A 27922-nucleotide genomic window follows, 5' to 3' on the forward strand; every position below is an offset into this window, starting at 1 on the left:
GCTTTGATGGCTGCAACAGTTACCAAGTAAATAACGCATATTAGTGCAGTACAATGTGTATGTATAAACATGGTCCATCAGATGGGAATGTTTACGTTTTGAACATCTTCATTATGATTTGGGATCTTGGTAGGACAATTTCAATATTGGGTAGATACACTATACCCACGTGGCCAATGAGACTTTGTGTGTTATGTGTTTCCTATTTGCTGCATTGATCTAGGATTCTTAATCTGATTATACAGAGTAATATGTACTGTATATTGTGTGTGGGCATGTGGCCATGTGGGGAACGGTGACAGGGTGGTTAGCACACGGTGCTACGAATCCAGCTTTGCAATTTAAATTCCTGGCAACGGCTAACATCTGTGGCAATTATCTGAGACGTCTTGGGTTTCCCCTACGTCGACTCGGCCATAAATGACGACCTGGTGCAATGTGTAAAGATCAATACTGGGGAGACAAAGGCGGCCAAGCCTGGCATTGACCTCACCAACCCCTCATGGGCCATTCCAGCCTTCATAATAGGTGCTTGTTTCCAGCACTTATCCAAACAGTCTGAAATGGTTATAGTGGAGATGTGTTTGTCTTTGTGTTCATAATGTGTCAGTGTATCTTCATGCGCTGCGTGTCTTGGTCCAGGTAGGGTGGAGTGCTTAGGATTAAGGTCGGGTACGGGGTCACTTTGTCCAGGGATTTCCTGGCCTGGATGGGTTTCAGACTTCCAAGCGAAACACGCTGCATGCTATCTGCCTGCACGAGTCGGTGTCCAATGTTCCGAGCTCTGAGGGCAGGAAGGCCAGCTGTGCTGCAATAACATTTTCAGTTTCCCAGGCCCTGGCCGCTGACTGCCCGTTTCCTTTCCCAGATGTTCTTGTCAAATTTTCCTTTGCGCGAGTGCAAGGGGGTTGGACGTAGAAAAATCCAGACACAGCAGCGCTTGAAACGATTCAAAGTAGAGCTGACACTTTTTCATCATTATTAATTAGGGTTTCTTGCCTTTCCGCTTGATCAGAATGCAGTGTTGGTATTTGAATTCATAGCTCAATGAATCATATGGGTTACACAAAAAAATTTTCATTTCTTCTGAAAGCCAATATGGAATACATTTAATTTGATTGAAAATTTTATTTGTATTTTTAGCAGCATTGGCTTCACCACAATTAAACAACATATATCATTGAAACCTGATTTATCTGTGTTATTTTGCTCTAAATAATGGAGAAACATTAGCATTCTATAAATAGTCACCTGCGTCTATTATTTGTCTTTTTTGTGACAATTCAGTTAACAGCCTCTGCTTAATGTTGGGCAACTTAACACCCCTTGGCTTCTCCTATCTGGTGACAAACAGAGAATAATCATCGTCAGTAACTCAGGATAAAGGCTGAAGCTTTGTTTTTCCTATTAGTCTTTAATTCATGTCTTATTCATAAACACAATTTACACCTAACTTCATGGGTGTGTGCACTTCTTATCCAGTATGCTTATATATGTACACACCAGTATAATTCAGTACTGTATTTATATATGTGGATTTGTACCTCAATACAATAATATTATAATTACCCATCAATGATTATATATATAAACAGGAAAAATCCATACATCTCCCTCACAGCTCTGAAATCACTTCACAATTTCAACATGAGCGTTGGCCAATAACAACAATATTTCTCCCAAGCTCCTTGCTTTAGATGAATTAGTTCATAAAAAAAACCATCTCTGTGACCTCGCACTGAGCTACACAATTATATATTACTTCCGTGAACACAAAACCTATATCGTTCCCAAGCTGTTGTGAAAAGTGCTGTAAGCGAGCGCCTATGAAGGCCAGCACACAGCACACGAGAGGGGGTGGTATGGCCACCACCATGCGCATCCGCGTTTGTCTGCCAATGCTGATGTTTACACACCGCACCAGATACTCGTTTAAGGCCGAGTCAACCGAGTGGAGGTCCAGCCTCCGGTGCAGATATTCATCACTGGGGTGGGCACACACAAACTCCACGGAGCACGTCCAAGAACTCGGTGCTCTTCCTGTATTTAGAGGAGGGGAAACATTTGGCTCATTGTCCCCACCTGATGTGAGGGCCGCGAGCGTGAACATGGATTTCTATAAGGAACTGTCTTTACACCATTGGTACCTCATTTGCCAGTAAAAAAAAATATGATAATTGTTTTTTTACCCTTTAATCTGGCAACAAAACTGACACCTTTTTTGTCTCGGGTGTGGACCAATCAACTTCAAGGACAGTGCATACATTATCAGAGTTATGTATTTTGTTTGCATTATGACTGCAGGTATTGTGGTCTATGCAAACATGACTCCTCGTAAAAAAGGTGTCAGTTTTGTTGCCAGATTAAAGGGTAAAAAAACAATTGTCATATTTTTTTTTACTGGCAAATGAGGTACCAATGGTGTAAATGCTTACCCCGAGCTCTCATACTCTGATGGTGCATTGTCTTTGAGTTGTGCGCCTTTTGCCGTCATCTGGTCCAACATCATGTGAGACTAGGCTCTAAGGAAAGCTGTCTCGTGTGTGGACCAATCAACTTCAAGGACAGTGCATACATTATCAGAGTTATGTATTTTGTTTGCATTATGACTGCAGGTATTGTGGTCTATGCAAACATGACTCCTCGTAAAAAAGGTGTCAGTTTTGTTGCCAGATTAAAGGGTAAAAAACCAATTATCACGAACTGTCTTGTCAATTTAATAGTGGTCCCTGCCTCTCTGTTTCAGATGGCCGAGGGCCGGCGTTGCCACGTTCACCTGTTGGATGGCCGGATGTTGGAGCTGCTGGTGCAGGTAAGCGTTGCCCACAACACTGTTTGTACAGAATCTGATTTTTTAAAATATATATGCTGGAGGAATCCGATGAGCTATGAAGCTCTTTTTCACAGATGTCCAGAATGTTACCTGGGCACACAAACCGGGGCCATTCTTGCCGTGGAGGCTGGCTACTATGGGAATCCGCACTCTCCCTATTTGCAGAATCGCTGTTGAGCTGAAATGTGTTATCGTCCGTGAAATGTGCATGCCAAAAATAACGGTAAACAGATAGAGGCGAATAAATTGTGTGGTATGCAATGCGTATGAAGACGGTTGTGAAGCGAGGTGGTTTAAATGTGTTGGCAACAATATTCGCACACAAACATTGACATTGATTAATTTCTCAGTTGGTACAGCATTTTCTTAGACAAATATTTTTGTGATTATGGTTGCTTACATCGAGATGTGGATTAGTAATATATTTAGTACTTGGTTCATGTTACTTTTTCTAATATAAGACAATTATGTTCTTATGCAAACTACAGTAAATGTATTTTCATTTGCATCGTGTTCGCATTTATTACATATTCAATAGTTTTTCAACATTGTCTAAAACCTCATGTGAGAACATGATTATTTTAACAAATATAGACTGCAAAAATAAACGGAAATATTATTTTTCTCTCTAAAATTATCCAGATACATATTTGGAATAGAATGTTTAAAAAAACAGAGGACTTGCATCCTCCTTAAAGAGGATCATGGGCGGTACATGTCCAGATGTGATTGTACACTGTCCTAAGACACGACAGCGGCGAGATGTTAACTCCCTCACCGGGTATACAGGAGGTCATTGGTTCTATCCCAACCTTGACGCCTGTATATTTGGAGTTTGCATGTTCTTCCCGTGGCCGCCTGGAATTTGCTCTAGCTACCCCAGTTTTTCCTTCCACATTTAGAAACATGTGTTTAGAGTATTTCACTGCTATAAAATGTTGTGGCGAGGTCCCATAGTTCAGTGGGCCTTACCTGGTGAAAAAAAGTATAGTTTTATCATTTAATTAGGTGTCTTATTTGGAAGAAAAAATACTTTCTCTGCCTTTTTCTTTCTTCTCTAATGCTCTAAATATAGAATTCCTTTTCTATACCCCCTCGTGAAATTAAAAAATTAATCCTGCTCATGTTTGGTTTGTCACCAGAATTTCAAAAGCTTTTGGGGTTTGAGTCAAAAAATGTAAGGGGAGCTCACTCCGTGGGAAAGGACTGACTTCAGAAGAAGGGTCTAAGCGGGGCACGTGCATTTCCCTGTTTACCTTTCCTGCCGAATGACACGTGTGGTTTTGAGGTTCGTTTGTAAAGCCCCCCCACACACACACGTGGTCGATGAAACAAGACGACCAGATAGGTAACCTTAATATGCACAAGTCCCGGAGGCAATGGCCGTTGTGAAACAGAGCGTTTTGTCAAGGTCGTGCACACTCGCCAGACAGTGATGTTTATTACATTTTATTTATGGATGCATAAGGAATGTTAGCTTTGTGAATTTGTTCATTAATACACACCATCTCATTCAGAACGTGTATGACCCATGGAAACGCGCCGTGTGGCATGCGATGGTTGAACCAGTGCCTTGACGAATGTACACGTACACAGCGTGTTATTTTGTGGAAAGGTTTTATTTCAGTTGTAATTTCCTTAGTCCACAAGCAGTAAATGATTACCTGCCTGGTGAACTTAAATTGGACAAAATACGCATTATAGCAGCTGGTTAAATATTCTTTGATGGTCGTTTCCATTAGTTGTTTCGAGTGCCATGTTTGCAATCTCATACTTTAAGGCGATACACAAATAAATATTAACATATAATAGCTGATCTTAAAGTGACCCATGGGCCTTTTATATTTCAATAGTTTATTGCTTAATAAAGGAGAAATTAAAGTTAACGCTAGGCCAGCGGAATTTTGTGGTTCATTTAACCACCATATAATGCTCGTGGGCCATACTTTTATTCCAGCTTTTGGCAGGAAATTAGTACAAGTTTCTGCAAAGTAGTAAACATAACGTTAAACACCAGACCAACTTTATGTGCCAGCCCAAAAAATGAAATTTAAACATCAAGTTCTCCTTGCTCCCATATTTTACACGTATCACATGTGAATATTAGATTGTCATAACTTATAGCTGTAGTTTTTTTATGTTATATCATCCTTGGGGGGAGGGGGGTGCTGTAGTGTAATGGTTAGCACACTGGAATTGCAATCCAGAGATCACTGCTTTGATATCCCAGCAGGGCAGTTAAAACAATGGTGCAAGTTTTAGTTTTTTTTATCAGTATAAATGGGTTCACCGCAGTTTGTATATGGGCCGGTTGCGTGTGGAGGAGCAAAGTTTGGGCAATTGCACTTTTCTAATAGGTCTGGCCAGTGTGAAAGAGTCGGTTCAAACATTCTCTCCAGAGCTCTCCCTCATTGAGGCTCTTCTGCCAGCAGTGTTATAACCAACTAACTGCAGGGCTGCACTTTTTCCTTGGCTTTTATACGTTCTCCTTGTTACGTCCTTAAAAAAATATATATCAATGGATTATATAGTGTGCAAAAGATAAGTATTGGAAACAGATCGGAAAAATATAACATCATTGTTCACTACCTGCTTTGAGCACAGAAATTCGCCCCTGCAGTATTATCTCTGACGACATCGGTACTTTGTTCGTTAAAATGTTGGTTTCCCATTAATCAGTTATCTTGTGCCTGTGAATATTTTAACGACGAAACTAGCCTCGAAAATAAACTATAAATCTGCTTTCAACGTTAGCTTGTAAAGGAATGTTATATTGCCACTTGCGATATGGCATAAATTTGACACAAAATTAAACATGTCACCTGCTAAATGGTAGCTTGGAGTTTTAATAAGATTTTGTCACATCTTATGTTTTATTGATGGCACTCGTGTGAATTATTTGTCAGCACAAATTAAACAATTCTGGAAATAGCATTGCAAATGAGCTTTCCATGGACTTTACAAACAAGCAGAGCCACTTCCAATGTCATGCGCGGGGAAGAAGAGTATATCGTTAACAATGAGTTCACATTTACTGGATTGGCAATGCTTTTTAAATCCTTTATATTAAGTTCGCTTGCTTGCTTGCTTGCGCGCTTACGAACGTGCAAATCTTTCGGTCGTTTTTTAACCCACTTCCCGTGATCCAATCGAGCTGACATTTTCCACACAGACTCGTTGTGCGTGACAATGAATTTTCGTGAATTTTTTTTTCAAAAATTGTACACTTTTTAGGAACAAAAAATTATATGTAATTACCAATTGCTTAATGGTGGCAACCAATCATCTGACCCATAGGTGGCAGCCATCTCAAGCCAGAGGACAAGATGACTCTAGCCGCCACGCATATAAAGGATTTACAGTGAAAAACTTTGTTTTTACGGGTAAATTTTTGGTTGACAAACTTGAAAGCCCTGTTTGGATTACACGGTACTCAGTGGGGTTATTATCATATCTACTAGCAGGGAAACACTTTTCAATGTTTCCCACGTGTCACACCTATTGCCTCAGGTAAACCAATATTCTCATGCAATACACAATACTGTATTATGTCATACAAATTGATTGTAATTTCGGTTCGTGATATTGTTGGCGTGGCTCATGCGATGTGTATTTGTCTCACGATTCCGCACGCAGGATCTACATGAGCACCACTTCTGCGCTCATTCATGGGGTGCTGTCACAATGAGAATGATTTGCCCGTATTTCTCTCTTGTTGACACTGGTGAGAAGTGTGCCGTCCACATGAGCCGGTGGTTATTTCCACCGGTTCTGTAGTCAAACACAGCCTCACCTGGGAGTGGGTGCAGCAGATCAGCACCGTTGGGCATCTGCTCGAGGATGCATGCCGACCTCGAAACTGCACAGAGAGCAGCATATGCTGGGTCTCTGCTACTCCACTCATTATGGCCATTATGCGTTGCAGCCCTTTTTAAACGATTCTTAATCCGCAAAGTGAATTTTAAACAAGGCAGCGGCTCTGCGTGCGTGTCTGTAAATGTCGGGAGGCGTAGAGCAGTGGTTAGCGCTGTGCTACGAACCAGGCGCACATGTGTTCGATTCCCACTCACGGCCAACAACGGCGCTCCTCTAGGTTGGCTCAGCCTTCAATGAGTACCTGGCGCAGTATGTAAAGATCAGCACTGGAGAGACGAAGGCGAACCACACCACCCTTTAGTGCGCAGTGGCGGTCTTCATAGGTGCTCGCTAACAGCACTTGCCCCAACAGCCTATGAAGGTTATACAGATGCATTTTGTGTTCGTGTAAATATGATGCAAAACAGTTCAATCAATAATTTGCTTTGCAAAAAAATCGATAAAAATGAAAAAAAATCTTCAGATTAGTTATTGACTAATTATCTTTTAAATTGAATTAACTTTACATTTTAATGAACATAATTGATTACCGTTGATTTGGCAACTCCACGCCTTGCGCGCCATGGCGTATACTTGACCGTGTTCCACCACGCTGTTTAGTCTGGGTTGTTGAAGGCAGGAAAGTGCTCAACAACTGTGGATTTTGCTGCACCACTCAATACCTTTATTCCTGCTGCAACAAAACTGTGCAAACCGGGTAGCAATGCCCAATCACTTTTGTAAACAAACAGGGAATTGTGTACACATCCGCAACTAAAAATATCGACTGCAATATTTATCTATTGGATTACACGGCTGCTAAATGCGGCAAGGCTTCGTATATAATATTTTTCCCCTGCCAAAGGAAGTATTTAATATTTATACGCCTCTTGCAAGTTTTAATTAGTGGAAACCTCTGCGGTTTACAGATAGTCAGTTTTTTTCAGATTACCGTGAGCAAATTTAGAAACACAATGGTAGGCCCACAGTAAGATACATTTGTATATTACATTCTGTATAAAAAAAAAATCGTACAAATGCAAACCAATTTTTTAGTTTTCATTTTTGCCGAATCGGCACGGTGCAGTTGTTGGGGATAAACTTTATCTCGGCGCGGGCTGTCGCACACGATTGCCTATTCTCGCATGGCTGTCGCGTGTGGTAGACACGTCAGAAAGCTGTGCATAATCGGGCGTAATGAAGTGTGTGATTGTGTGCCTGGGGAGATTGGGCCAAGACTTGGATGAAAGCACTGTGCCACCACATGCGAGGAGTCCGGTTCCTGCGGGCGAAGTGTTCCTGAACCTTAATGAGTGGCTCAACTGCTGCGCTTGCCCATTGCGTGGCAATTTTGGCAGCCCTTGGCATCACAGATTTGCCCATCCTTTGGCAAGCACTGTACGGTACATGGTTGTCCTTGAGGATGGATCTTAGCAAATCCCTCGGATGTTATTAATATCTCACTTTAATTAATCGCTCTGTAACGATTGCACGTGTATTTGATCTTCAGGATTTTTTTTATACTCGAGAGCTACTGAACATTTCTAGATTTGAAGCTTTCGTGACTGCAAGGATTCATATTCTTAGGTTTTTTCGGTAAAGTCACGTAGGTAAAACAATTTAAATTAATAAAAGTAAAATAAAAATCACGACGTTTCGGAGTGTGTTGTCTCCGAAACGTCGTGATTTTTATTTTATTTTTATTTTACTTTTATTGAACATGCTTGAGGCCCAAATATCCTATGGAGCACACTGGCTGCAGTGCATGCAATAGACGGTGAGGCTGGGGATCTGTACCGGGTCATCATCTGAACATGTATGTGTAGCTGTACCATCTGAAGGTAAAGGTGCAGCCTTGCAATAGCTTGGTCGTACTTGCTGGAAGACAGACCTCGAGAGGGAGCTCTAGAGACTCCTTCTCGGTAATATTTTGCCGACTTTTTTTTTCATGCTGGCCTACACATCTTGGAAGTGGTCGGAGTACCCAGACTTGTCCCCTACCACACACGGATCTACCGAACGTCTGTGGTGGTTCTTTCGGTAAAGTCACGTAGGTGATATAAAAAAAAGTGAAAACAACTCCATTAAATCACGACGTTTTGGGCACAACACAAGCGTCCGTCATCAGGTGGGGACAACCACAGCAAAAAAACAGTTGCTGAGTTTTGTCAAAGAGATGGCTTTGACAAGGGTTTATATATAGCTGAGTAGGGTGAGGGGGAAGATAACGAGGTGAGTGTTGGAGAGGCTAATCCTAAGGGTGTGCCCAAAAGCTCCTAAGCATAATGTTCCGTGGTGTGCCCAGTTTATATTCCGCTGGGTGGATAGAGGTGACGAGATTTAATACATTGCCCAATTGTTTCACCTGCCACAACGGCAGATGGAACCGTCAACATTTGGACTGCAGGTCCAGCGTGCTAACCGTTACACCACGACCGTGTCTAATTGAGTGTTGAAGGAACGCATACAACAACAATAATAAGTATGCCCCTTTAATTTAACCAGGAAAGCCTCACTGAGTCTCAACAATATTTTTTCATTCAGGAAGGCACTGCTACATTGGGATGCTTGTGGTCAGTTCCATTTATGAGTGTTTGGTTTCGTGTGGGAGGAAACCAGTTACTGTTTGCATATTCCCTGAGGCATATGGGGACCGCCTGAATGCTTACATTGGGAGGGTCTACACAAGTGTGCATGTGTCCAAACTGCACTCTGCAGGATCTCGTAAACAACGGGAACATTACAATGAGGATGTGTTATGTAAAGAAAGGGCCTCGGCTGTGTACAGTATACATTCGGAGTCGCTAAACTAGCTATGTTTGTATAAATGACTACCAAGTGGAATGTTCTTTAGTTAAGGTATCCGGCCAGCTTGTCATCGTCAAAGTAAACATCGCTAGTAACCAAGGTGGCATGGCCAAAGAGGGCATTTTGCAAGTGATGATGGCACATTGTGACATGCGGTCAAATGCCCTAACGTGGCTAAATAGTTATGTGATGGAATCACAATGGCGTTTTCAACGGTGGAGTGGAATGTTCAAAATAACAAAAAAAAAGTGAGATGATGGTTGGATGATGGATTGGTTTTCAGGAAGAAATTTCAACTGGGATGGAATTGAATACGTGTCGAAAGGAGGTATTAAAATAAGTGTAGTTTTATTGGATTTCAGATACGGTGTCTTATTCTTAACGTGTCTGTTGCTTGACAGTTGGCGAGAAAGGGCCAGGGTTGTTTCAAGTGCAGTTCTTTACTTTGACAGCCCTGAGGTAATGATAAAATAATTGCATAATCTACAATCCATCACGGTGGGACCCGCAACAATGACTTTTATGAGGTTATTCATGATATAGCTAAGCTATAGTTATTGGGAATGAGCCTGTGTCTTTAAATGTGCACTGTTGATTTGAAATTGTGGATGAGATCGTGACTGTAGATTGCCCTGCGTTTTGTTGACATTTCTATTCTCAGAATTATTATGTTGAGTCCATGAAATTACTTAACTCGCATAAATTACATGTCCGCAGCTGTCATTGGAGAGTATCAGGAGAACACTGTTCCTGAGTGAAGACGAATAAATATGTTTCGATTTAAAGCTTTCGTGACTGCAGGGATTCATCTTCTTGGTTCTTTCGGTAGAGTCACGTAGAAGGGAAGTAATAAAATAATAAAAATAAAACATAATTAAATTATTACTTCCCTTCTACGTGACTTTACCGAAAGAACCAAGAAGGTCGAATATGATAATAGTGAAATAATAATAACACGCATTGTTGTTTACGAATTCAAACAAAAAATGATGATCGGATTTTGGTACTCTTTGTAGATATGTCTTTTTTTGGTTTTATAACTAAGACAACTGGAGCTGGTCGATTCTCACGATTGCTACTCTGGAATTGTGATTCGCACCTCCGATTAGCACGGTTGGCTACGTACGGTGCGAGAGAAGTTCAACATTTACATTAATTCCAAAAATACAGTTCGATTTCCGTCCATGTTGTAGAATCAGATGTATTGTGGAATCCTGGGGTTGGGTGGCGGGAGTGGGGGGTGATGAGGGGGGTGAAGGGGGGGCGGGTACATGGAGTCTGGCCTCTGGTGGGCTTCGTAGGAATTGCCATTGAAATACAGATTTCCCTCGCTCCGTGCAGGTTCTGTTTGTGCTATTTCGCGTGTGTGCGGCGAATCTATTTCGACCCATGTGCGGTTATGCGGTCGGACACGGGACAACATTGTGTGTGTGTACTGTGTGTGTGTGTACTGTGTGTGTAGTGTATACTGTGTGTGTGTGTGTGTACTGTGTGTGTGTACTGTGTGTGTGTGTACTGTGTGCACTACTCTGTAGGCAGCTGTCTCGTGCGGTTTAGTTCTTACAGACCCCTACTGGACATCTGTGAAAAAGAGCTTAATAGCTAATCGGATTTCTCCAGTACAAATCAAGATTCTGATTCTGGTTTTGCTTTGTGCGCCATTTTATTTTTTTTGGAACGCATCTACTGCACAAAGCATTAGCAACCTGTCTATGGCCGATGCCTAGGGTACCACATTTCAATGGTAACTGATGATGCCAGTCGGCTGACATTCTAAAATTGATCTCAATATCAACCAGCTAATTATCTACCAAGATCACCATTGGAATGTATGACTGATGACCAGGGTGCAGACTTGTCCTGATTTCCACCACGATTCTGGCATGGTATTCAGGAAACAAGCAAACGCCCATGGGTTCTGGCCTGCATAGTGGTGGCTGGCCTGGGCACTGTCCTCTCCCGCACCATTGATGCATGGAGCAACTAAGCCTCGGCTATTTGTAGAGAATCTTCGTGTCTGGCACAGCATATACACGAGGCAGCTACGTGTGTGTCTGTGTGTGCATATCTGGTACAGATACAATGGGAGGCTGATCGATGCCCAGGTGCGGTCAAGGGATGGCTCCCTATTGCTCAACCATGTTATGTATGCAGATGATCTGGTAATTGATGCTCACTCAGAGGTGGAGCTTGCCACTAAGAGGTGGGGCCTTACCATCAGCCCCACCAAAACTAAGCACCTGCCTGGGTATTTTGTATCATCGGACACTCCACCCCCACAACTTCCAATTGGTGATAGGGCAGTTGTGGAGAGAGTGGAGAGTTTCCCATACCTGGGCAGTGTGCTCATGACCGGCTCCGGTTTGACAGCAGAGGTCTCACTCCGAATCAGTTGAGCGGCATTATCTTTTCATCGGTTGCGTGAGGCTGTGTGGAAGCTACCTGGTCTGTCACTCCATACAAAACTTCGGGTCTTCTCGGCCACAGTCATTCCCTCCCTTCTCTATGCTTGCGAAACGTGGACCCCCCTTATGGAACATCTTCGCCGGTTAGAAACATTTAGGCTGGCCTGCCTACGATCCATCTTCGGTTTAACCAGGCTAGATTATGTGAGCAGCTCACAAATCCTTGAAAGATGTGGACAAAGTCCTATCGGTGAGCTCCTCCGGCAGGCAAGGCTGCGTTGGCTGGGTCATGTAGACCGAATGCCCAGCCACCGCATACCTAAACAGCTTTTGTTCGACCGGATCGAGGGGGCTAAACGGGCATGGCACGGGCTAGAGAAGAGATGGAGTGATGTGGCACAGGAGGATGTGGAGCTGAGTGGACTTGCTGATGACTGGTACCAGCGGTGTCAAGATCGGCCTTTGTGGAGGAGGCTCGTGAAGGACGCTACTGGGCAGTTTGAAGCAGTCGCCCTCCAACAACACGGAGGGCGGAGGAGCGACGCTCACAACAACGAGCGGAGCACCGGGTGGTTAAAGCACTGCAAGTTGGCACAGTAGGGGGCACAGGTGGTGCATCAGTCAGTCGTCTCAACCAGTCGACCCGTGGCACCTGCTGGGTCTGCCCCGTGACCTCCTGCCAGCAGGCGTTCGACGCTTCACGTGGCCTCACCGTGCACATAGCCTGGCACAAGTGTCGTGGTGACGTCACTGCCACTTAGTGGCGAATGGCGCTTGTTGTTGTTGCATATGAAGTACCGGTAAGTACGCTGGACACCCAGGTTGAGGCACACGTATCTTTATTACAAGTTGTCGGTACAGGACAGCACTAGAGGGGGTAGCGGCCCCCTCACCCGGATAACTGGGGATACACCCTAGCTAATCCTGACCTACTCCCAAGTCCTCCACTAACGGGCTAGGGGAGGCTAACTGGCCCGACACTGGTGAGTCGGGCTACGGTCTCCGGAGTCCCAGGGTACTGACCCTGGTTCACGGAACCACGCCTCTGGCTCGAATCCTCCGCAGCCCTTACAAGGGCGGCGTCGAGGGGAGTCCAGGGCTTCTAACTAGAAGATCTTCCTTCTTCCTCCTTCGTTCCCAGACTGAGCCACGAGCTCTCTCTGTCCTCCCCCTTTATACCCCCTGTCAGGATCACAACCCCCCAGGCTGCCTGATGCGGACGTCGCTGCGGGCACCCCCCCCCCGTGTACTCCCGGAGCTCCGCCCACTGTGTTTATTCCCCGTTGGATCCCATGCACCTACAGCCCTCCCGTAACAACCCTACATCACTCCCCCCATTACAGCTCGCAGCCGTCCCGGCTGCAACAATTCCAATAAAGGAACATTTACCCCTCAACCCCGTGTGTGCCTCATTTTTTTTTTTTCAACAAAATGCAAATTGAACAACAACAACAAGAACAACAAGAAGAACAAGCACACCCCCGAAGGGAATGTCCGACGCACCCACCCCCCCCGTATAAATACGAAATCCGTAAAAGCGCGTATATACAACTAGCCAGGAACTCCCCCAGCACACACAGCACACCCACGACACACAACGCACCCACAACACACACACCCCGCCCACACACCCAACACAACACACACAATGTGGCAGGAGCGCACCACCGACGCAGCATACAGTAACCATGACACGTGAAAGAAAAAAAAAAATTCTTCTTTTTGTATATTATAAGAGTCTGCGCATCTTAGCGCGCGTCCTTGCCGCAGGCCCGTCACACGGGGCAACCCCGGACGGCGGACCATCCGGTGGCGGCTGTCCCTTTCGAGATGAGGTCGCGATTGAAGTGGCGCGACCGTCGGCATCACCCGTGTGGGTTGTAGGGCATGAGCCCGTCATTCCCGGTGCACCTGTGGGTGGGACAGCCGGCAACACATCAGGCGAGAGCAGCGACGGACCCTCCGAGTCGGTCGACCCCCCACATGCTTGGCCCTGCGCGTGTGGAGTGGGCCCTCGCACCGCAACAAACGGTTTTAGCCTAGAGGGGTGTACAAACCACCGGCGCCTGCCCCATTTGATTCGAACGCACTGAGGCCTCAAAACTTCGACAACCTCGACGGGGCCCCGCCACGGGCGCACGAGTTTAGAGGAGGTCGCGAGTGGTACCTGGGGACAGTGCAGCCATGCCCTGTCCCCCGGCTTCCACTGCAGCACGTGCGCGCGAGCCAGCCTGAGGCGCTCGTTCGCCTTTTGACGCCTGTCAGAATTTAGCCTCGCAGCATCCCGCGCCTCAGTCAGTTTGTCAAGGTTAAATTTAACGTGTTCATCCAATTTAATTTTACCCAGCGGCGCGGGGATCTGCAGCTGTGCCGAAACAGGTGGGTCGGGTTCGCGGCCATACATAAGAAAGAATGGTGAAAATCCCGTCGCAGCATGGGGAGCCAATCTGTATGCCGCTAGAACCCCTTGAATTTGTAAGTCCCAATCAGTCTGTGAGTCCGAGACTTGCTGCGACAACATAGACGAGATGGTGCGATGCAGACGCTCGACCATCCCGTCCGTTTGCGGGTGATAAGGAGAGGTTCGAATTTTTTTCGTTCCTAGGAGATCACAGACTTGTTTTAGGAGTTTCCCGGAAAAATTTCTACCCTGGTCGGTCAGCAACCGCTCCGGAGCACCTTTGTCCATGACATAACCCTGGACAAAGGCGTCGACGATGGCTGCTGCCGACTGATTTGGCAGGGGCCAGGCCATAGGCCAGCGCGTAAAATATTCGACCCCAGTAAGCAAATATCTGTTACCCCTGGGGGTGGCGGGGAATGGCCCCAGAATGTCGAGTGCGACCAGTTCATTTACTCGGGAGACCTGGATGGACTGCAAGGGCGGGTTCGACTCCCGTGCCGGTGGTTTGCGCTGCGCACACCGAGGGCATGCTGCCAACAGATCAGTGACATCCCTTGTCATGCCTGGCCAAAAAAAATTCAGCTGGAGCAAGGCGAGAGTTTTCTGGGTCCCCAGGTGGAGGAGGCGCTCATGCGCAGCCCACACCACCTTACCCCGTAATCCCGAAGGGACCACCAGCCGGTGACGGTGGGATTTGCTGTCCCAATGCATGAGCAACCCTGCGTGCATGCCCCAAGCGTCGGCCTCACCCGTCGCCCGCCCCCTCTCCCCGGCGCGACGACGCAACGCGAGGAGGGAGGTATCCTCCATTTGGAGGCGCCCCCATTCATTACCGGGCAACCCAAGCAGGGAATCTTTCCCCTGTTCCGCGATATCATTGGTGACCAATGTTTCGTCATTGGCGGCGGCCGCCAGGACCGGAACCATCATGTCCCCTGCCGGCTTGCAACGCCCAGACCCCAGGAGGCATGCGCATTCGGAGGCGGTTGGCATCCGTGACAGAGCGTCAGCGTTGGTGTGGCGAACGCCCTTACGGTAGGTGGTTTCGAAATCGAAATCCTGGAGGACCTCCAACCATCGGGACAATTGTCCCGATGGCTGTTGAACCTTCAGGGCGTACTGCAGTGCCGCATGATCTGTGCGGACGGTGAAATGCCGACCGTACAGATATGGGCGATACTGTTGGATGAAATAGACAATTGCCAACAGTTCCCTACGGGTGACACAATATCTTTGCTCCGCTGGAGACAACACCCGACTGCCGTACGCAACCACCCGTTCCACGCCGTCAACCACCTGGGAAAGCACACCTCCAATACCCGTGTTGCTCGCGTCGGTGTCGAGCAAAAACGGCCTAGAAAAATCTGGGTAAATCAGGGGAGGAGCCTTTACCAGGGCGTCCCAAAGGGAGCAGAAAGCAGCTTCCTCCTCCTGACCCCAGTGGAACCGAACCCCTTTAGATGTTAACGCGTGTAGGGGTTTGGCAATCGTTGCAAAATTAGCGACGAAGCGTCGGTAATATGATGCGAAGCCAATAAAACTCCTGACCTCTCCCACCGAGGTGGGAGTCGGCCAGGAGCTGACACACTGCGTTTTGGCGGGATCGGTAGCAATACCCGAGCGCCCTACGATGTGCCCCAAATAACGCACCGACTCGCGTAACAAATGGCATTTCTGGGGCTTAAATTTCAAATTAGCAGCCCGCATCTTTAGGAAAACCGCCCGCAACCTCTGGAGATGTTCATCAAAAGTTTTACCAAAGACAATAACGTCATCCAAATAAATCAGGCACGATTCCCATTGCAATCCAGCCAAAACCAATTCCATCAATCGCTGGAAAGTTGCCGGCGCTGAGTGTAAGCCCATCGGCAACCGGTTGAATTGGAACAGGCCGTGCGGTGTACGGAAAGCAGTTTTAGGCTTAGAATCATCGTCCAGAGGAAGCTGCCAGAATCCCGAAAGTAAATCTAGTGTGGAGAAGAATCGCGCTCCTGCCAAGGCGTCCAGCGATTCGTCCATCCGTGGGAGCGGGTATGCGTCGGCAACCGAAATTTTATTAAGGCGCCGAAAATCCACGCAAAACCGCAACGAGCCGTCCTGCTTTTTAACCAGGACGATCGGCGCTCCCCAAGGGCTGGTGGAGGGAGAAATGATGTCGGCGGCTAACATGTCATCAACAGCCGATTTGACATGGTCCTTTTCGGCGGGACTTAACCGAAACGGATTTTGGCGAATTGGCGCGCTGTCACCCGTGTCAATATGGTGACGCAGCAGGTGAGTGCAACCCAAATCATATTTATCCCGACTGAAAACGTCGGAAAATTCCCTCAGTAGCGTTCTAAGCTGTTGGCGCTCTGAATTTGTCAGGTCCGTCGATCCCGCACAAAGCGCGTCGAGCCACCCTTCATCGCTGTCCGAATGTGGGAGCATTCGTGAAGCAGTGCCAACATGGTTCGCGACAGGTTCCTCGCAGGGTACCGGCGTCGCGTGAGCGAGCACCGTCCCTTGAGGAACCACCACTGTCTGCGACCCCACATTGAGGACCGCGATGAAAGGGTCCTCGTCCCCTCTTACGACGGTCTGGGCCGGAATCAAATGAGGTGCATTAACCCCGGCCCTAGACGGTCCCAGCAAAACACCCTGATCCCCTACGCCCTTTGCGAAGGGCTTACGAAGTTTCAGAGGCACTAGCATTTGAGCTCCCGGCGGCACACTAACTGTTCTGACGACGAACGCCGGTACCGTCGCGAACGCCGTCCGAGCCGCCGCAGGGGAAGGCAGGAAGGCCATGCGTCGCCCTGACGGAAGCTCAATGCATCCTTGGTCGATCAAAATACGGATTGGCATTTTGCCTAAGAAATCCGTCCCCAGCAGGCACGGAACCGCCAGCGAGGAGGAAACGAAAATCGGCCCCGACAATTTGATGTCCCCGATACAAATTTGCGCGCGAATCTGTCCCATGATGCCCAGAGAGCCCCCGTTAGCGGCATAGAATGGGACGTTAACCGGCAGTAAGGGCCGGCTTTGTACAGGCAGAATATTGTAAATTAACTCCGAAATGATTGTCACCGATGCCCCCGTATCGACCAGGATGCGTACCTCTACTCCGTCAATGTGTCCGACCACGGCCGACGACCCTGACGACGCGGCTACCACGCGATGGGCCAACACGGACCACTGTTTGGGCTCGATTCGAGTCCCCGCAGTGATCCGCGTTGGGCCGTCGCAACGCAACATCGGCCCCCCGTTCGTTGTGGTGCGAGAGTGTGCAACGGGTGGGTGCTTTGGCCAAACATGTGTGGTGCCGCGACTCGCCGGATCATGTTGCTGGAGCTTGGGAGGAGGAGGCCCGGCGTCCCGTCGAGGCGTCGTCCCGCGCTGTCGAGGCGAGCGGCACCCCAAGGCGACGTGGCCCCGAACGCCGCAGTTGAAACACCGCGGACCCCCCGATGGAGACGATGGACGGTCGAACCGGCTTGAGCCGTCCCGGCCCGCCCGTGCTCCTTGCGCCTGTTGCCGTCGGTGGTCGACGGCGTAGAGCTCCTCCGTCTGAAGGGTGGCTGCAGCCACCGCACGCCCGGCCGATGCCCTGCTGGCTTTCCGCCGCAGGGACAGAAGGTTGGCGTGAAGGAGGCGCGCCGCCTGAAGAGAGGTCATCTCGGCGTCCTCCTGTGCGACGACAGCGATGTCCAGGTCGTCTGCTAGGAGGAGGATTTTCTCCGTGACCATCGCGTCCACGCCGTCGTCGTCCATACGGGGAAAAGCCGTTTTGGCCAGCGCCAGGAGGCTCGTCCTGTATGCCAGGGGCGACTCTTTTTCACCCCGCTTGCGGTCGTAGAACTGCTGTCTGCATTCTGCAGATGGTCCATAGACCCCAGCCAGCAGTTGTAGCGCCCTCGGCAGAGTAGAACGCTTCTCTCTTGGCGCCGATGTGAGGGCGGCGAGCGCGTCGGCGTCGAGGAGCGCCGGCAGCGCGCAGAGGGCTTCGTCGTCCGACCACCTAGCCATTTCTTGGTGGGCGATGAAGCGACGCTGGAAGCCGCCCCAGTCGCCCTCCGCGCCAACAAATTCCTTCAGCGGAGGTAGCCGTTGTTGCAGCGCAGCGTTCGCCTTGGAAGTCTGCAGGCTGCTATCCCCAGGACTCGGCTGTGCGTCGGCGCGAATGGCAGATGGAATCGCCTGTCGCAGCCGTGATGACGTTCCCGCCGCTGGCGATGATGCGGCTGTCCCAGCGAGAGCGGTGTCGGACCCAAGGTTTAGCCCGGCCACGCCCTCTGCAGCTGCCGTGGCGATGGCGGGAAATTCAAAATTGGAGTGTTCCGAAATGGCGGGAAGGCGCTCCGGTCGTCGACTCCCCTCGCCCCGTGGTGGACCACCAGCCCCCAGCCGCGTGATGTTTTCCAGCGTGGCGGCAGCGGCATACAGCAGCTCCGCCAGCCTCTCGTGAGCCAGCCGTAGCGCGTCTGGCTGCGGCCCCTCTTCATGCCGATGCTCCGGCAGGAACGCGTCAGGCCCCGGCTGTACCATGTCTTGGTGAGCCGTCTCGGGCTCAACGATTTCAGCAGTGTCCTCGTCCGGCACTCTGGCTCGAGCTGTCTGACGTGTTTCCATGTTCGTAATACTTCTGACACCAGATGAAGTACCGGTAAGTACGCTGGACACCCAGGTTGAGGCACACGTATCTTTATTACAAGTTGTCGGTACAGGACAGCACTAGAGGGGGTAGCGGCCCCCTCACCCGGATAACTGGGGATACACCCTAGCTAATCCTGACCTACTCCCAAGTCCTCCACTAACGGGCTAGGGGAGGCTAACTGGCCCGACACTGGTGAGTCGGGCTACGGTCTCCGGAGTCCCAGGGTACTGACCCTGGTTCACGGAACCACGCCTCTGTCTCGAATCCTCCGCAGCCCTTACAAGGGCGGCGTCGAGGGGAGTCCAGGGCTTCTAACTAGAAGATCTTCCTTCTTCCTCCTTCGTTCCCAGACTGAGCCACGAGCTCTCTCTGTCCTCCCCCTTTATACCCCCCGTCAGGATCACAACCCCCCAGGCTGCCTGATGCGGACGTCGCTGCGGGCACCCCCCCCGTGTACTCCCGGAGCTCCGCCCACTGTGTTTATTCCCCGTTGGATCCCATGCACCTACAGCCCTCCCGTAACAACCCTACACATATACTGTATAGCCTGGCAGTGGTGTCACGGTTAGCGCGCTGCACTATGAACCCAGCGACCCGAGTTCGATTCCCGCTAGTGGCCAACGCCAGTGACGATTATCTGAACCAGTACTGGGCCTCCCCTAGGTGGACTCAGCATGAAATGAGTACTTGGTGCGGTGTGTAAACATCGCCGCTCAGGAGACAAAGGTGGCCGGGCGTGATGCTGGCCACCCACAACCCCCTCGTGTGCTGTTTGAGCCCTCATAGGTACTCGCTAACAGCACTTGCCCCAACAGTTCGTTAAGGCTAAATGGGAGACCTTTGTTTTTGTATAGCCTTGTGTAAATCATTATAATTGTGTTTCACTTGCACGGATTGATGCGTGTATCGTGAGCTAGCTACTAAATTTGTATTGACGTATTGTATTTATTTTTCGATTTAAAGCTTTCGTGACTGCAGGGATTCATCTTCTTGGTTCTTTCGGTAAAGTCACGTAGAAGGGAAATAATAAAATAATAAAAATAAAACATAATAAAATAATTCTCACGACGTTTCGGCCACAACGCAAGCAGCCGTGTCCTCGACAGACCTGTTCTCCACCTGAAGACGGCTGCTTGCGTTGTGGCCGAAACGTCGTGAGAATTATTTTATTATGTTTTATTTTTATTATTTTATTATTTTCCTTCTACGTGACTTTACCGAAAGAACCAAGAAGATGTATTGTATTTAGTTTTATATTTAGGCTCAACCCCATGCATCATAATATGACTAAGCTATTGCAAATGAGCACGCACCGGTAATATATGTGGCATGTGCGCAGCTATTACGGACTGAGCAACAGCACTACGATGTCTCTGAGAAAGACACATTTACATAACATCCAGTTTGCTATGTTCCCGTGGAAGATTAACGTAACCTTTAAACGGTACTTAAGTAAACCCTCCCTCGCATCATAAACAAACAGTTGCTAACTTCTTTGTCAGCATAAAAGAGATGTCAGCACTTTTCCTACTTCCTAAGCATTGTTCCCAACATCCCTACAATATATTTCACTGGACAGTCTACTCGTAATCCTGAGAGATTTGTTAAGACATGGAGCAAAAATGAACCCTTACAGTACAGTAGATCTTACAGTACAGTATTTAAAATTCATAATTAGCCGTGTTCTATCCACTGCTGGATGAAGACCTCTCCAAACTGTCTCCGTCGCTCATGATCTTGCAATGCAGCACGAGGTGATTTCATTGCTCCATCTCCGTGAGCCGACACCGACTTGGTCATCAGTCTCGACCACGGGTCGTGATCCCTTCCAGCGATGTGTCCTGTCCAACCCCACTAACTCTTCTTCGCCGTCAACACGATGTCTTTAATCTGTATACGTTCTCAGATTCTCGTGCTCATCTTGATTTCCCCCGATTGCGATTCCCACGATGCACCTGGTTATTGCTGCACTATAATAACCTTGAATTTTGGCACATTTTCCAAATAAGTCCGAAGCATGATATTTCTCTATTCACAACAAATGTCATGCACATTGAGCATTATACCATGTGTCCAAGATGGATATTGCCATAAATACAGGGATGTGCTATAATACATCTCCAGAGAGCTTTATCTGAAATTACCCCTCCCCCCTCTCCAATCACCGTCTCCCAGTATTCTACGACATGAAGTTGTAAATGTAAATCATCTCAAAAATATTTGTGATCTCCAGGCAGATCGTAAGAGGCTATTAAAATGCTAATTAAACGTGATAGCTTTGAACTGCCTCCAGTCTGCGTTATTTGGAAGAACATTTTAGATACGTTCAATATGAATTAACCCTCGTGACATGTTGCACAATGATTTTGTGTGTGTGTGTGCGCGCATATGCTTTGTTTCAGCCAAAACTTTTGGCCAAGGAATTATTGGATATGGTTGCGTCTCATTTCAACCTGAAGGAGAAGGAGTTCTTTGGACTTGCCTACGTGGACGAAATGTAAGTTAAGGAGGTCACCTAAATCATATCCCTTCCTATTCCATACGTACACACACGCATACAGGTACACGAACGTAAATATCCATAGGGTACATACGCATACATCTAATAGTTTTCTGTTACGTTCGTACCCTCTGCAGCACACTTTTGGTTTGTTACTATAATAGGAATGCCAGTACTGTATTTATGTTATTGTAAATCTATGCTTTGACAGTCTTGAGTAGAGTTAGCCGAAAATCAGTTTGCCTATATTTTCGACGTTTGTACATTATGGGACCTTGAGGGATGGTGACGGCTTGGGAAGGCCTTCATCCAGCCGTGAATTGATGATGATGGTGAAGAAATGTGTGCTTTGATTGAACTCAATGCACATTTAAGAAAATTGGTGAAATCCAAATTTGATCATTTTTATTTGTAATAGAACGTACGGTATTTTGAATGACTGCTGTACCAGATCGAATCTGCATGGCAATGAAAGACTCAATTTATTAAAACATAATTACAGAGGAAGGTTAATGTATAATAGTGCCACATAAAACGGTGCTGCATTAAGAGTTATGCATTTTTAATCAGTCCCAATCTTTCAAGGAAGACAGATCTTCTAAGCGAGTCGTAAAAAAAATACAGTTCAATTAAGCAATAAAAAAACAATGACAAGTGCTGTATTTAGTGTATAAAGATGGATTATTATAACTGCTCGGTGAACATTAATTATTAATGAGTACAAGAACAAGGGATGATGCCGTGGTGTCATGATTAGCACACTGGATTTGCAATCCAGAGGATGTCAATTCGATCCCATCTCCGAGCGCGGAGGTTGAAACGGCAGTGTGAGTTTCTGAAATCATCCCCAGTGCCTCTATCCACCCCGTCGCATGCTTGGGTCCATCACAGTCAGTTTATCGGCATATTGCTTGTGGTAGAGTCAAATGTGGGTACATGTAAAGCACGTACCACGTAAATCGACGCCCCCACCCCCAAACCCCAAGGGCAGATCTAGGCTGAGTTTTTTTGATAAACTGGGAAACATTTTGGCCCTATTTTCCATTTAATGTTTTTTTATCGTCTTTTTTTAAACAGAGGCATCATTATTCAGTTTGTCCGTCCGTCTGTCCAACCAATAAATTCTCAGAAATGGTGAGAAATGTTTTATAATTCATACCCATTATGTATGCGCATGTGAATTTAAATAATGGCATCTTCGTTATTTGGTGCCCCACTTAACTTGGCGCCCCAGGTGATCACCTGGTTTGCCTATATGAATGGGCCACCCCTGACCACGATTGTAACTAATATCTCTACTAAATAACATCTGAACCGTCGCAGGACGATATTAAACGAGAGCCTAACAGCTCATTGGCTCATTCCTGCTGAAATAAATAAAATATGAATATAAAAAAATCTGACTTTCCCACCCCTCCCGAGATGTCTGGCTAGAGTGGAGGAGTAGGCCAAGGTACCCTCTAGAGGGCCTCTCTAGAGCTCCCTCTAGTGGAGGCCCTTCCGCCAGCGATGCCTGAGCAAGAAATTGCAGGGTTTCACCAACACCAAAATACAATAGCCGCGTCAGGAGTCATCACAACAACAAAAAACCCACAGTGTATTGAAGCTCATGCAATCCACAACCATGCCACCATGGGGAGACGTTTGGACACCAGGGAGTTTATGGATGGTTCTCAAAGCAGGGCGAGGCAAGAATATTGGCCAAACACCACAGGAGCAGATCACATCAGGGTATTCCAAACTCGAATAGATATGAACAAGAAGCGATGTTTACACGTCTGGCAGCAATTGTGGTCTTCAAGCAGTTGTTATGCTCTTTGCGAGCAGACTGAAACGAATGCTGAACTTGTTAAAAAGAGAAGAGTTAACCTTGGACCTTTGGCAGCAAAGTCAACTGATGTGAAAGTTGTCATTCCTAGAATAATGTTGTGCTGTTTCCGTGACGTTGATGTGTATTGACAAACTGTGACATTTGAGGAGTGACAGCAGCAAGCTCTCTTGATACATCATTGAGTATACAAGGACAATGTTTGTCTACACACACACATGCTAATGCTGGTGATGTAATCCCAAGCATACAAATGATCACCTATAATTATTGCGTGCACTTATGTTTTTACGTATCTCTGAACGTAAGCAAGTGCTATTGATTAAATAATTTCTGTGTTTTAAGAACTTTTTTAAATATTGGAAGCAAGTCCGCAACGATTTCTGTGATACTCTTTGTTTTTTTCGGTAAAGTGACGTAGGTAAAAAATTAAAATAAATTCAATCACAACGAAGTGAGATACTTGATACAGTAATTTTGCTGTGACGGTTCCACGTGAAGACGGAAGCTTGTGTTGCCTCCGAAACGGCGTGATTTAATTAATTTAAATTTTTTACCCACGTGACTTTACCGAAAAAAACAAAGAGTATGAATCCTTGCAGTCACGAAAACTTCAAATCTATCGATGGATACAGCGAAGTGCTGATATTGATAAATGTCTGCACTGTGCTTTGTTGCTAGCATAACATGCTTACACTGTGTGTGTGTCTCTATGGGCGTGGATGTGTGTTTAGTTTTGCTGGCTCGTCCGACATTCCTACTGCGGTTTTGATCAATAATGATCTTGTTCCAGCCAGACAAACACACCGTGCCCACTCAGGCGTGAGACTCGTCGTATAGATATTGGCAGAGCAAGGTCATTGTTCAAAGGCAGATAGGCAGTGTTTGATATAATGCGATGTTAGCACTTGAGTGCGCGAGCATTGCGTTTGACAGCCATGTAATATAGCTTAGAAGCGCGGGTTTGGGATGAGGCGAGGGGAGTGTATAAGTCACGTGCAAGCGGTCGAGGAAATTCGCATGAAAACATCTCCACCAGGTTTCCATGCTTGCTTCTTATCGCAACTCGGAAAAAAAGGTCCGCGTCACTCCAGGCATAATCTCTCAAACATCATTGTAATTCAGGTATAGATTTGTGCTGGGTGACCGTGCAAATTTGAATTACACGTGGTATGTTTATCCTTTTCACCAACTCGCCAATGTAACATAGGCCCTAGAAAGAGACAGATGGATTTTTTTGCTTGTCTCATGCTGTCTGTGTTTTTTTTTTCTCCGAACGTTTATTTTTGCTACGTAATATCCATGGTGTGCACACTGTCAACAATAAAGATGATTCAACATATGAGTGGATTAGCTCATTTAAATGCTGATTTTGTAAGCAAGTGTTGAATTTAAATTCATCTGCATACACTTACAGGCTTTAAACGTGTCTCTGTTGATCCAGAGCAAAACCTTGGGGGCCAACCTTTCCAAAAGAGAAAAATGTACATATTTGGCTAAAGGTAATATAGTTCTTGTGGAGATATGTTTTTATGTGATGGGGAGCGATGGCGTAGTGGTTAGTACACTGCTACGAACCCCGGCGCGCTGGGTTCAATTCCTGGCCATGACTAACATCGGTGGTGATTATCTAAACTGGTCATTGACCTCTCCTAAGTTGACTCGGCATTAAATTTCTACCTGGTGCAGTGTATCAACATCGGCGTTGGCCACGCCACCAATGTGCGCCACGCTGACCTTCATAGGTGCTCGCTAACAGCACTTGCCCTAACAGGCTGTGTAGGCTATACAGTGGATCTTTGTCTTTGTTTGCACACGTGGATGTGTGTGTGTGTAGACTACATCTCTTCATTTCTTGGCTTTATATAATGTACACTTTTGCACTTGGATGTTTGCCTATGGAGCACGGTGGGTAAAAAAAAAAACCTGTCAAATGTGTGTGGCTTGAAGATAGACACTCTTTGCACTGTCAATCTATACTTTAAATTTAGCCGATCCATATGACACCTACTCATTTTCCGAAGGCCACTGTGTCAGCTGTGCCAGTGTACATTGCACAGGTCTTACCAAAATCTATTTTCCCAGGAATTGGTTCTCTAAATTGAACCGCAAAATATCCAATACACTCTTCACATTTATTCTTCTTCTTAGCATCATCATTTTGTAATGCTTTTGGGGAATACTGTATATATGTTGGTATCAATAAAATAATAATACTAAAGAATCTAGTGCGAGCCAACCGGTGCACTGTCGAAAAACACGTTAAAACTATGGCCAAATTGAATTACTTGTGTTTAAATGCTTTAGTATTGTCCTTTGCACAATCAGTGGGGTGGAGTGGTGGCACAATGGATAGCGTGCCGCGTTGTGAACCCCGAGCGATCCAAGCTCGATTCCCTGCCACAGACCGCATCCAGTGGCGAGGGATGAGAACCGGTCCTGACCGGCATGGTGAAGTATGGTAGAAAAGCTCGCACGACTGACATGGCGGCGGTCATGGCAAATTGAGAATGACTGGAATTTATTTATTTTACGCTATCAGCATTTCCTGTGCCATGATGTGATATCACCAAAGGCTTTAAAGCCTCCGTTGCGTCAAATTGAAGCACACTATCACTACATTTATTGATTAATATACTAAGTTTAAACAATCTATATTTGGCTTGCACAAGGTTAAACCAGTAGAATTGCATGCAAACATCGAAGGACATTGCATTGTCAGAAAGAAAAACCGTAAATAGCATGCCGTTTTGTGAATAATTCATAGCAGTACAAAGAGAAGGCTCTCCGAAAAGCACTTGCTTAGAAACTGCTTAGAAACTCCCTTGTCTATTCTGCCTACCTTCACCAACCCGCTCTGATCAGTTTGGTCAAAAATCCCGATGACTCACACGGGCATGAGGACGCCTTCATCCAGCAGTGGATTGATAGAGTTGTAGGCCTACTTGTATTTGTACCATACATAGCACACGGTTTGAAACCATGTATGTATGTTGACATGGATGAGGTGTGGATGATAATATATACTTTAAAGCCTTTATATTGGTTTCTTTGGTTGTAAAATGTGGTAGATTTGAAGCTTTCGTGACTGCAAGGATTCATATTCTTAGGTTTTTTCGGTAAAGTCACGTAGGTAAAAAATTCAAATTAATAAAAGTAAAATAAAAATAAGATAAAAATCACGACGTTTCGGAGGCAACACCAGCTTATGTCTTCAGGTGGAACCGTCACAGCACGATAGCTGTATCAAGTGAAACGTGATTTTTATTTTATTTTTATTTTACTTTTATTAATTTAAATTTTTTACCTACGTAACTTTACCGAAAAAACCTAAGAATTTGTAAAATGTTGTTCGCACACTGCACTGTGTACCCTGTAATCCTGAATTCAGTTCTCGGCCCCAGTTACAATACCAGTGGCAAGAGAGGCCCGAACCAGTCCTGGCCCACCTTCAACCAGCACTGAACATTTTGGTCAAGTATGGTCAATCAACCGGGAGACCTTTATCCAGTGCGTAAATGGTTATATTTCAATTATTGTTATTGTTCATCAACAAAAGGGCTAAATGAGTTTGGTCATAGGAGGGGGGGGACAGTGCTCTCAAGTAATTTATAAACAATAAACTCCAACCTTTGAGGCATGAACTTACAACCGTCGAAATTGGCCTCTGTGGAGGGTGAGTGTCGCTGCTGCTGTGGGCTGACTGAGCAAGTGTTCTTGTGCTAGCAGCTGCTGAAACGCATCTTTATTCAAAATCAGAATCTTTATTTATACTGGAGGAATCTGATGAGCTCTAAAGATATTTTTCTCAGATGTCCAGTAGGGGTGGGTCAGAAAGTTGCAACAACAGCAAATCTATGTTTATTTTACCAGACTGGGAAGACAGTGGTCTACTGGTCCTCTGCTCCTACAGCACGAGACCACTTTGCAAAGGTCACCTTAATCCTGTGATGAAAGTAGAGCGTGAACGATTAGTCTGTTACATCGAAAAAGTCGACAAACATAATCGACGACTCTTTTCGTGGTCAATCACTCGAGACCCAATAAGCCACTCTCAGTGGCTGCTGATGATGCCGATGACATCACCAAGCTGCACCCATCACCTCCCAACCAGCGACACGCGTGGGAACATGGGTGAGGTTTTTCTTTACCCCCCAAATATTTTTGTGTAATCCGATGAGTCGAGTAATCGAACTGACAATCGGTAGATTAATAGATTACTTAAACGATCGGATATCCCAACTCTATATTAAAGCCAGTGTAATAGAAACATTGCAACACTCAACTCTTCTGATTATGGTTCTGTAGGTTACATGATGTACATCTGTGTCCTCGTAGCATATTTCTTGCCTATAAACATTTAATGGTTGAACTTATGAACCTAATTTCATATTGAATACGAGCCCTAAGAATGAATTTGATAGCGTTAAATGTGAGAATTGTATTTTGCGTTGAATGGGGTACCACAGCATATATGGAGTGCTCTTATCAATGGCACCTGGCAATCCAGCAGTAATTAGCAAGCCTTAACGCCACTGATGAGATGGAGAAGGTCAAAACCAGTTCAGAGGTTGCTTTTGCTTAAGCAAATGCTGCTTGATAATGTTGGTCAGGAAAGGACAAAAGGCTGGTTTATGTGCAAATGAAACCCAT

The 27922-nt window shown here is 46.4% G+C and overlaps 1 protein-coding gene across 4 annotated transcripts in view; it reads left to right on the forward strand.

Annotated features, from left to right (window-relative positions):
- LOC144934776 (FERM domain-containing protein 4A-like) overlaps nucleotides 1-27922 on the forward strand; it is a 154049-nt gene that overhangs the window by 59660 nt on the left and 66467 nt on the right. For all 4 annotated transcript variants that reach the window (XM_078860910.1, XM_078860913.1, XM_078860914.1 and 1 more), the window contains exons 2-3: nucleotides 2747-2812; nucleotides 21344-21438. In XM_078860910.1, the coding sequence (XP_078717036.1) occupies nucleotides 2747-2812; nucleotides 21344-21438 (161 nt within the window). The remainder of the gene's footprint in view (nucleotides 1-2746; nucleotides 2813-21343; nucleotides 21439-27922) is intronic.

Source organism: Lampetra fluviatilis, chromosome 11 (genome assembly GCF_964198595.1).
Source record: "Lampetra fluviatilis chromosome 11, kcLamFluv1.1, whole genome shotgun sequence".
Lineage (NCBI taxonomy): Eukaryota > Metazoa > Chordata > Hyperoartia > Petromyzontiformes > Petromyzontidae > Lampetra > Lampetra fluviatilis.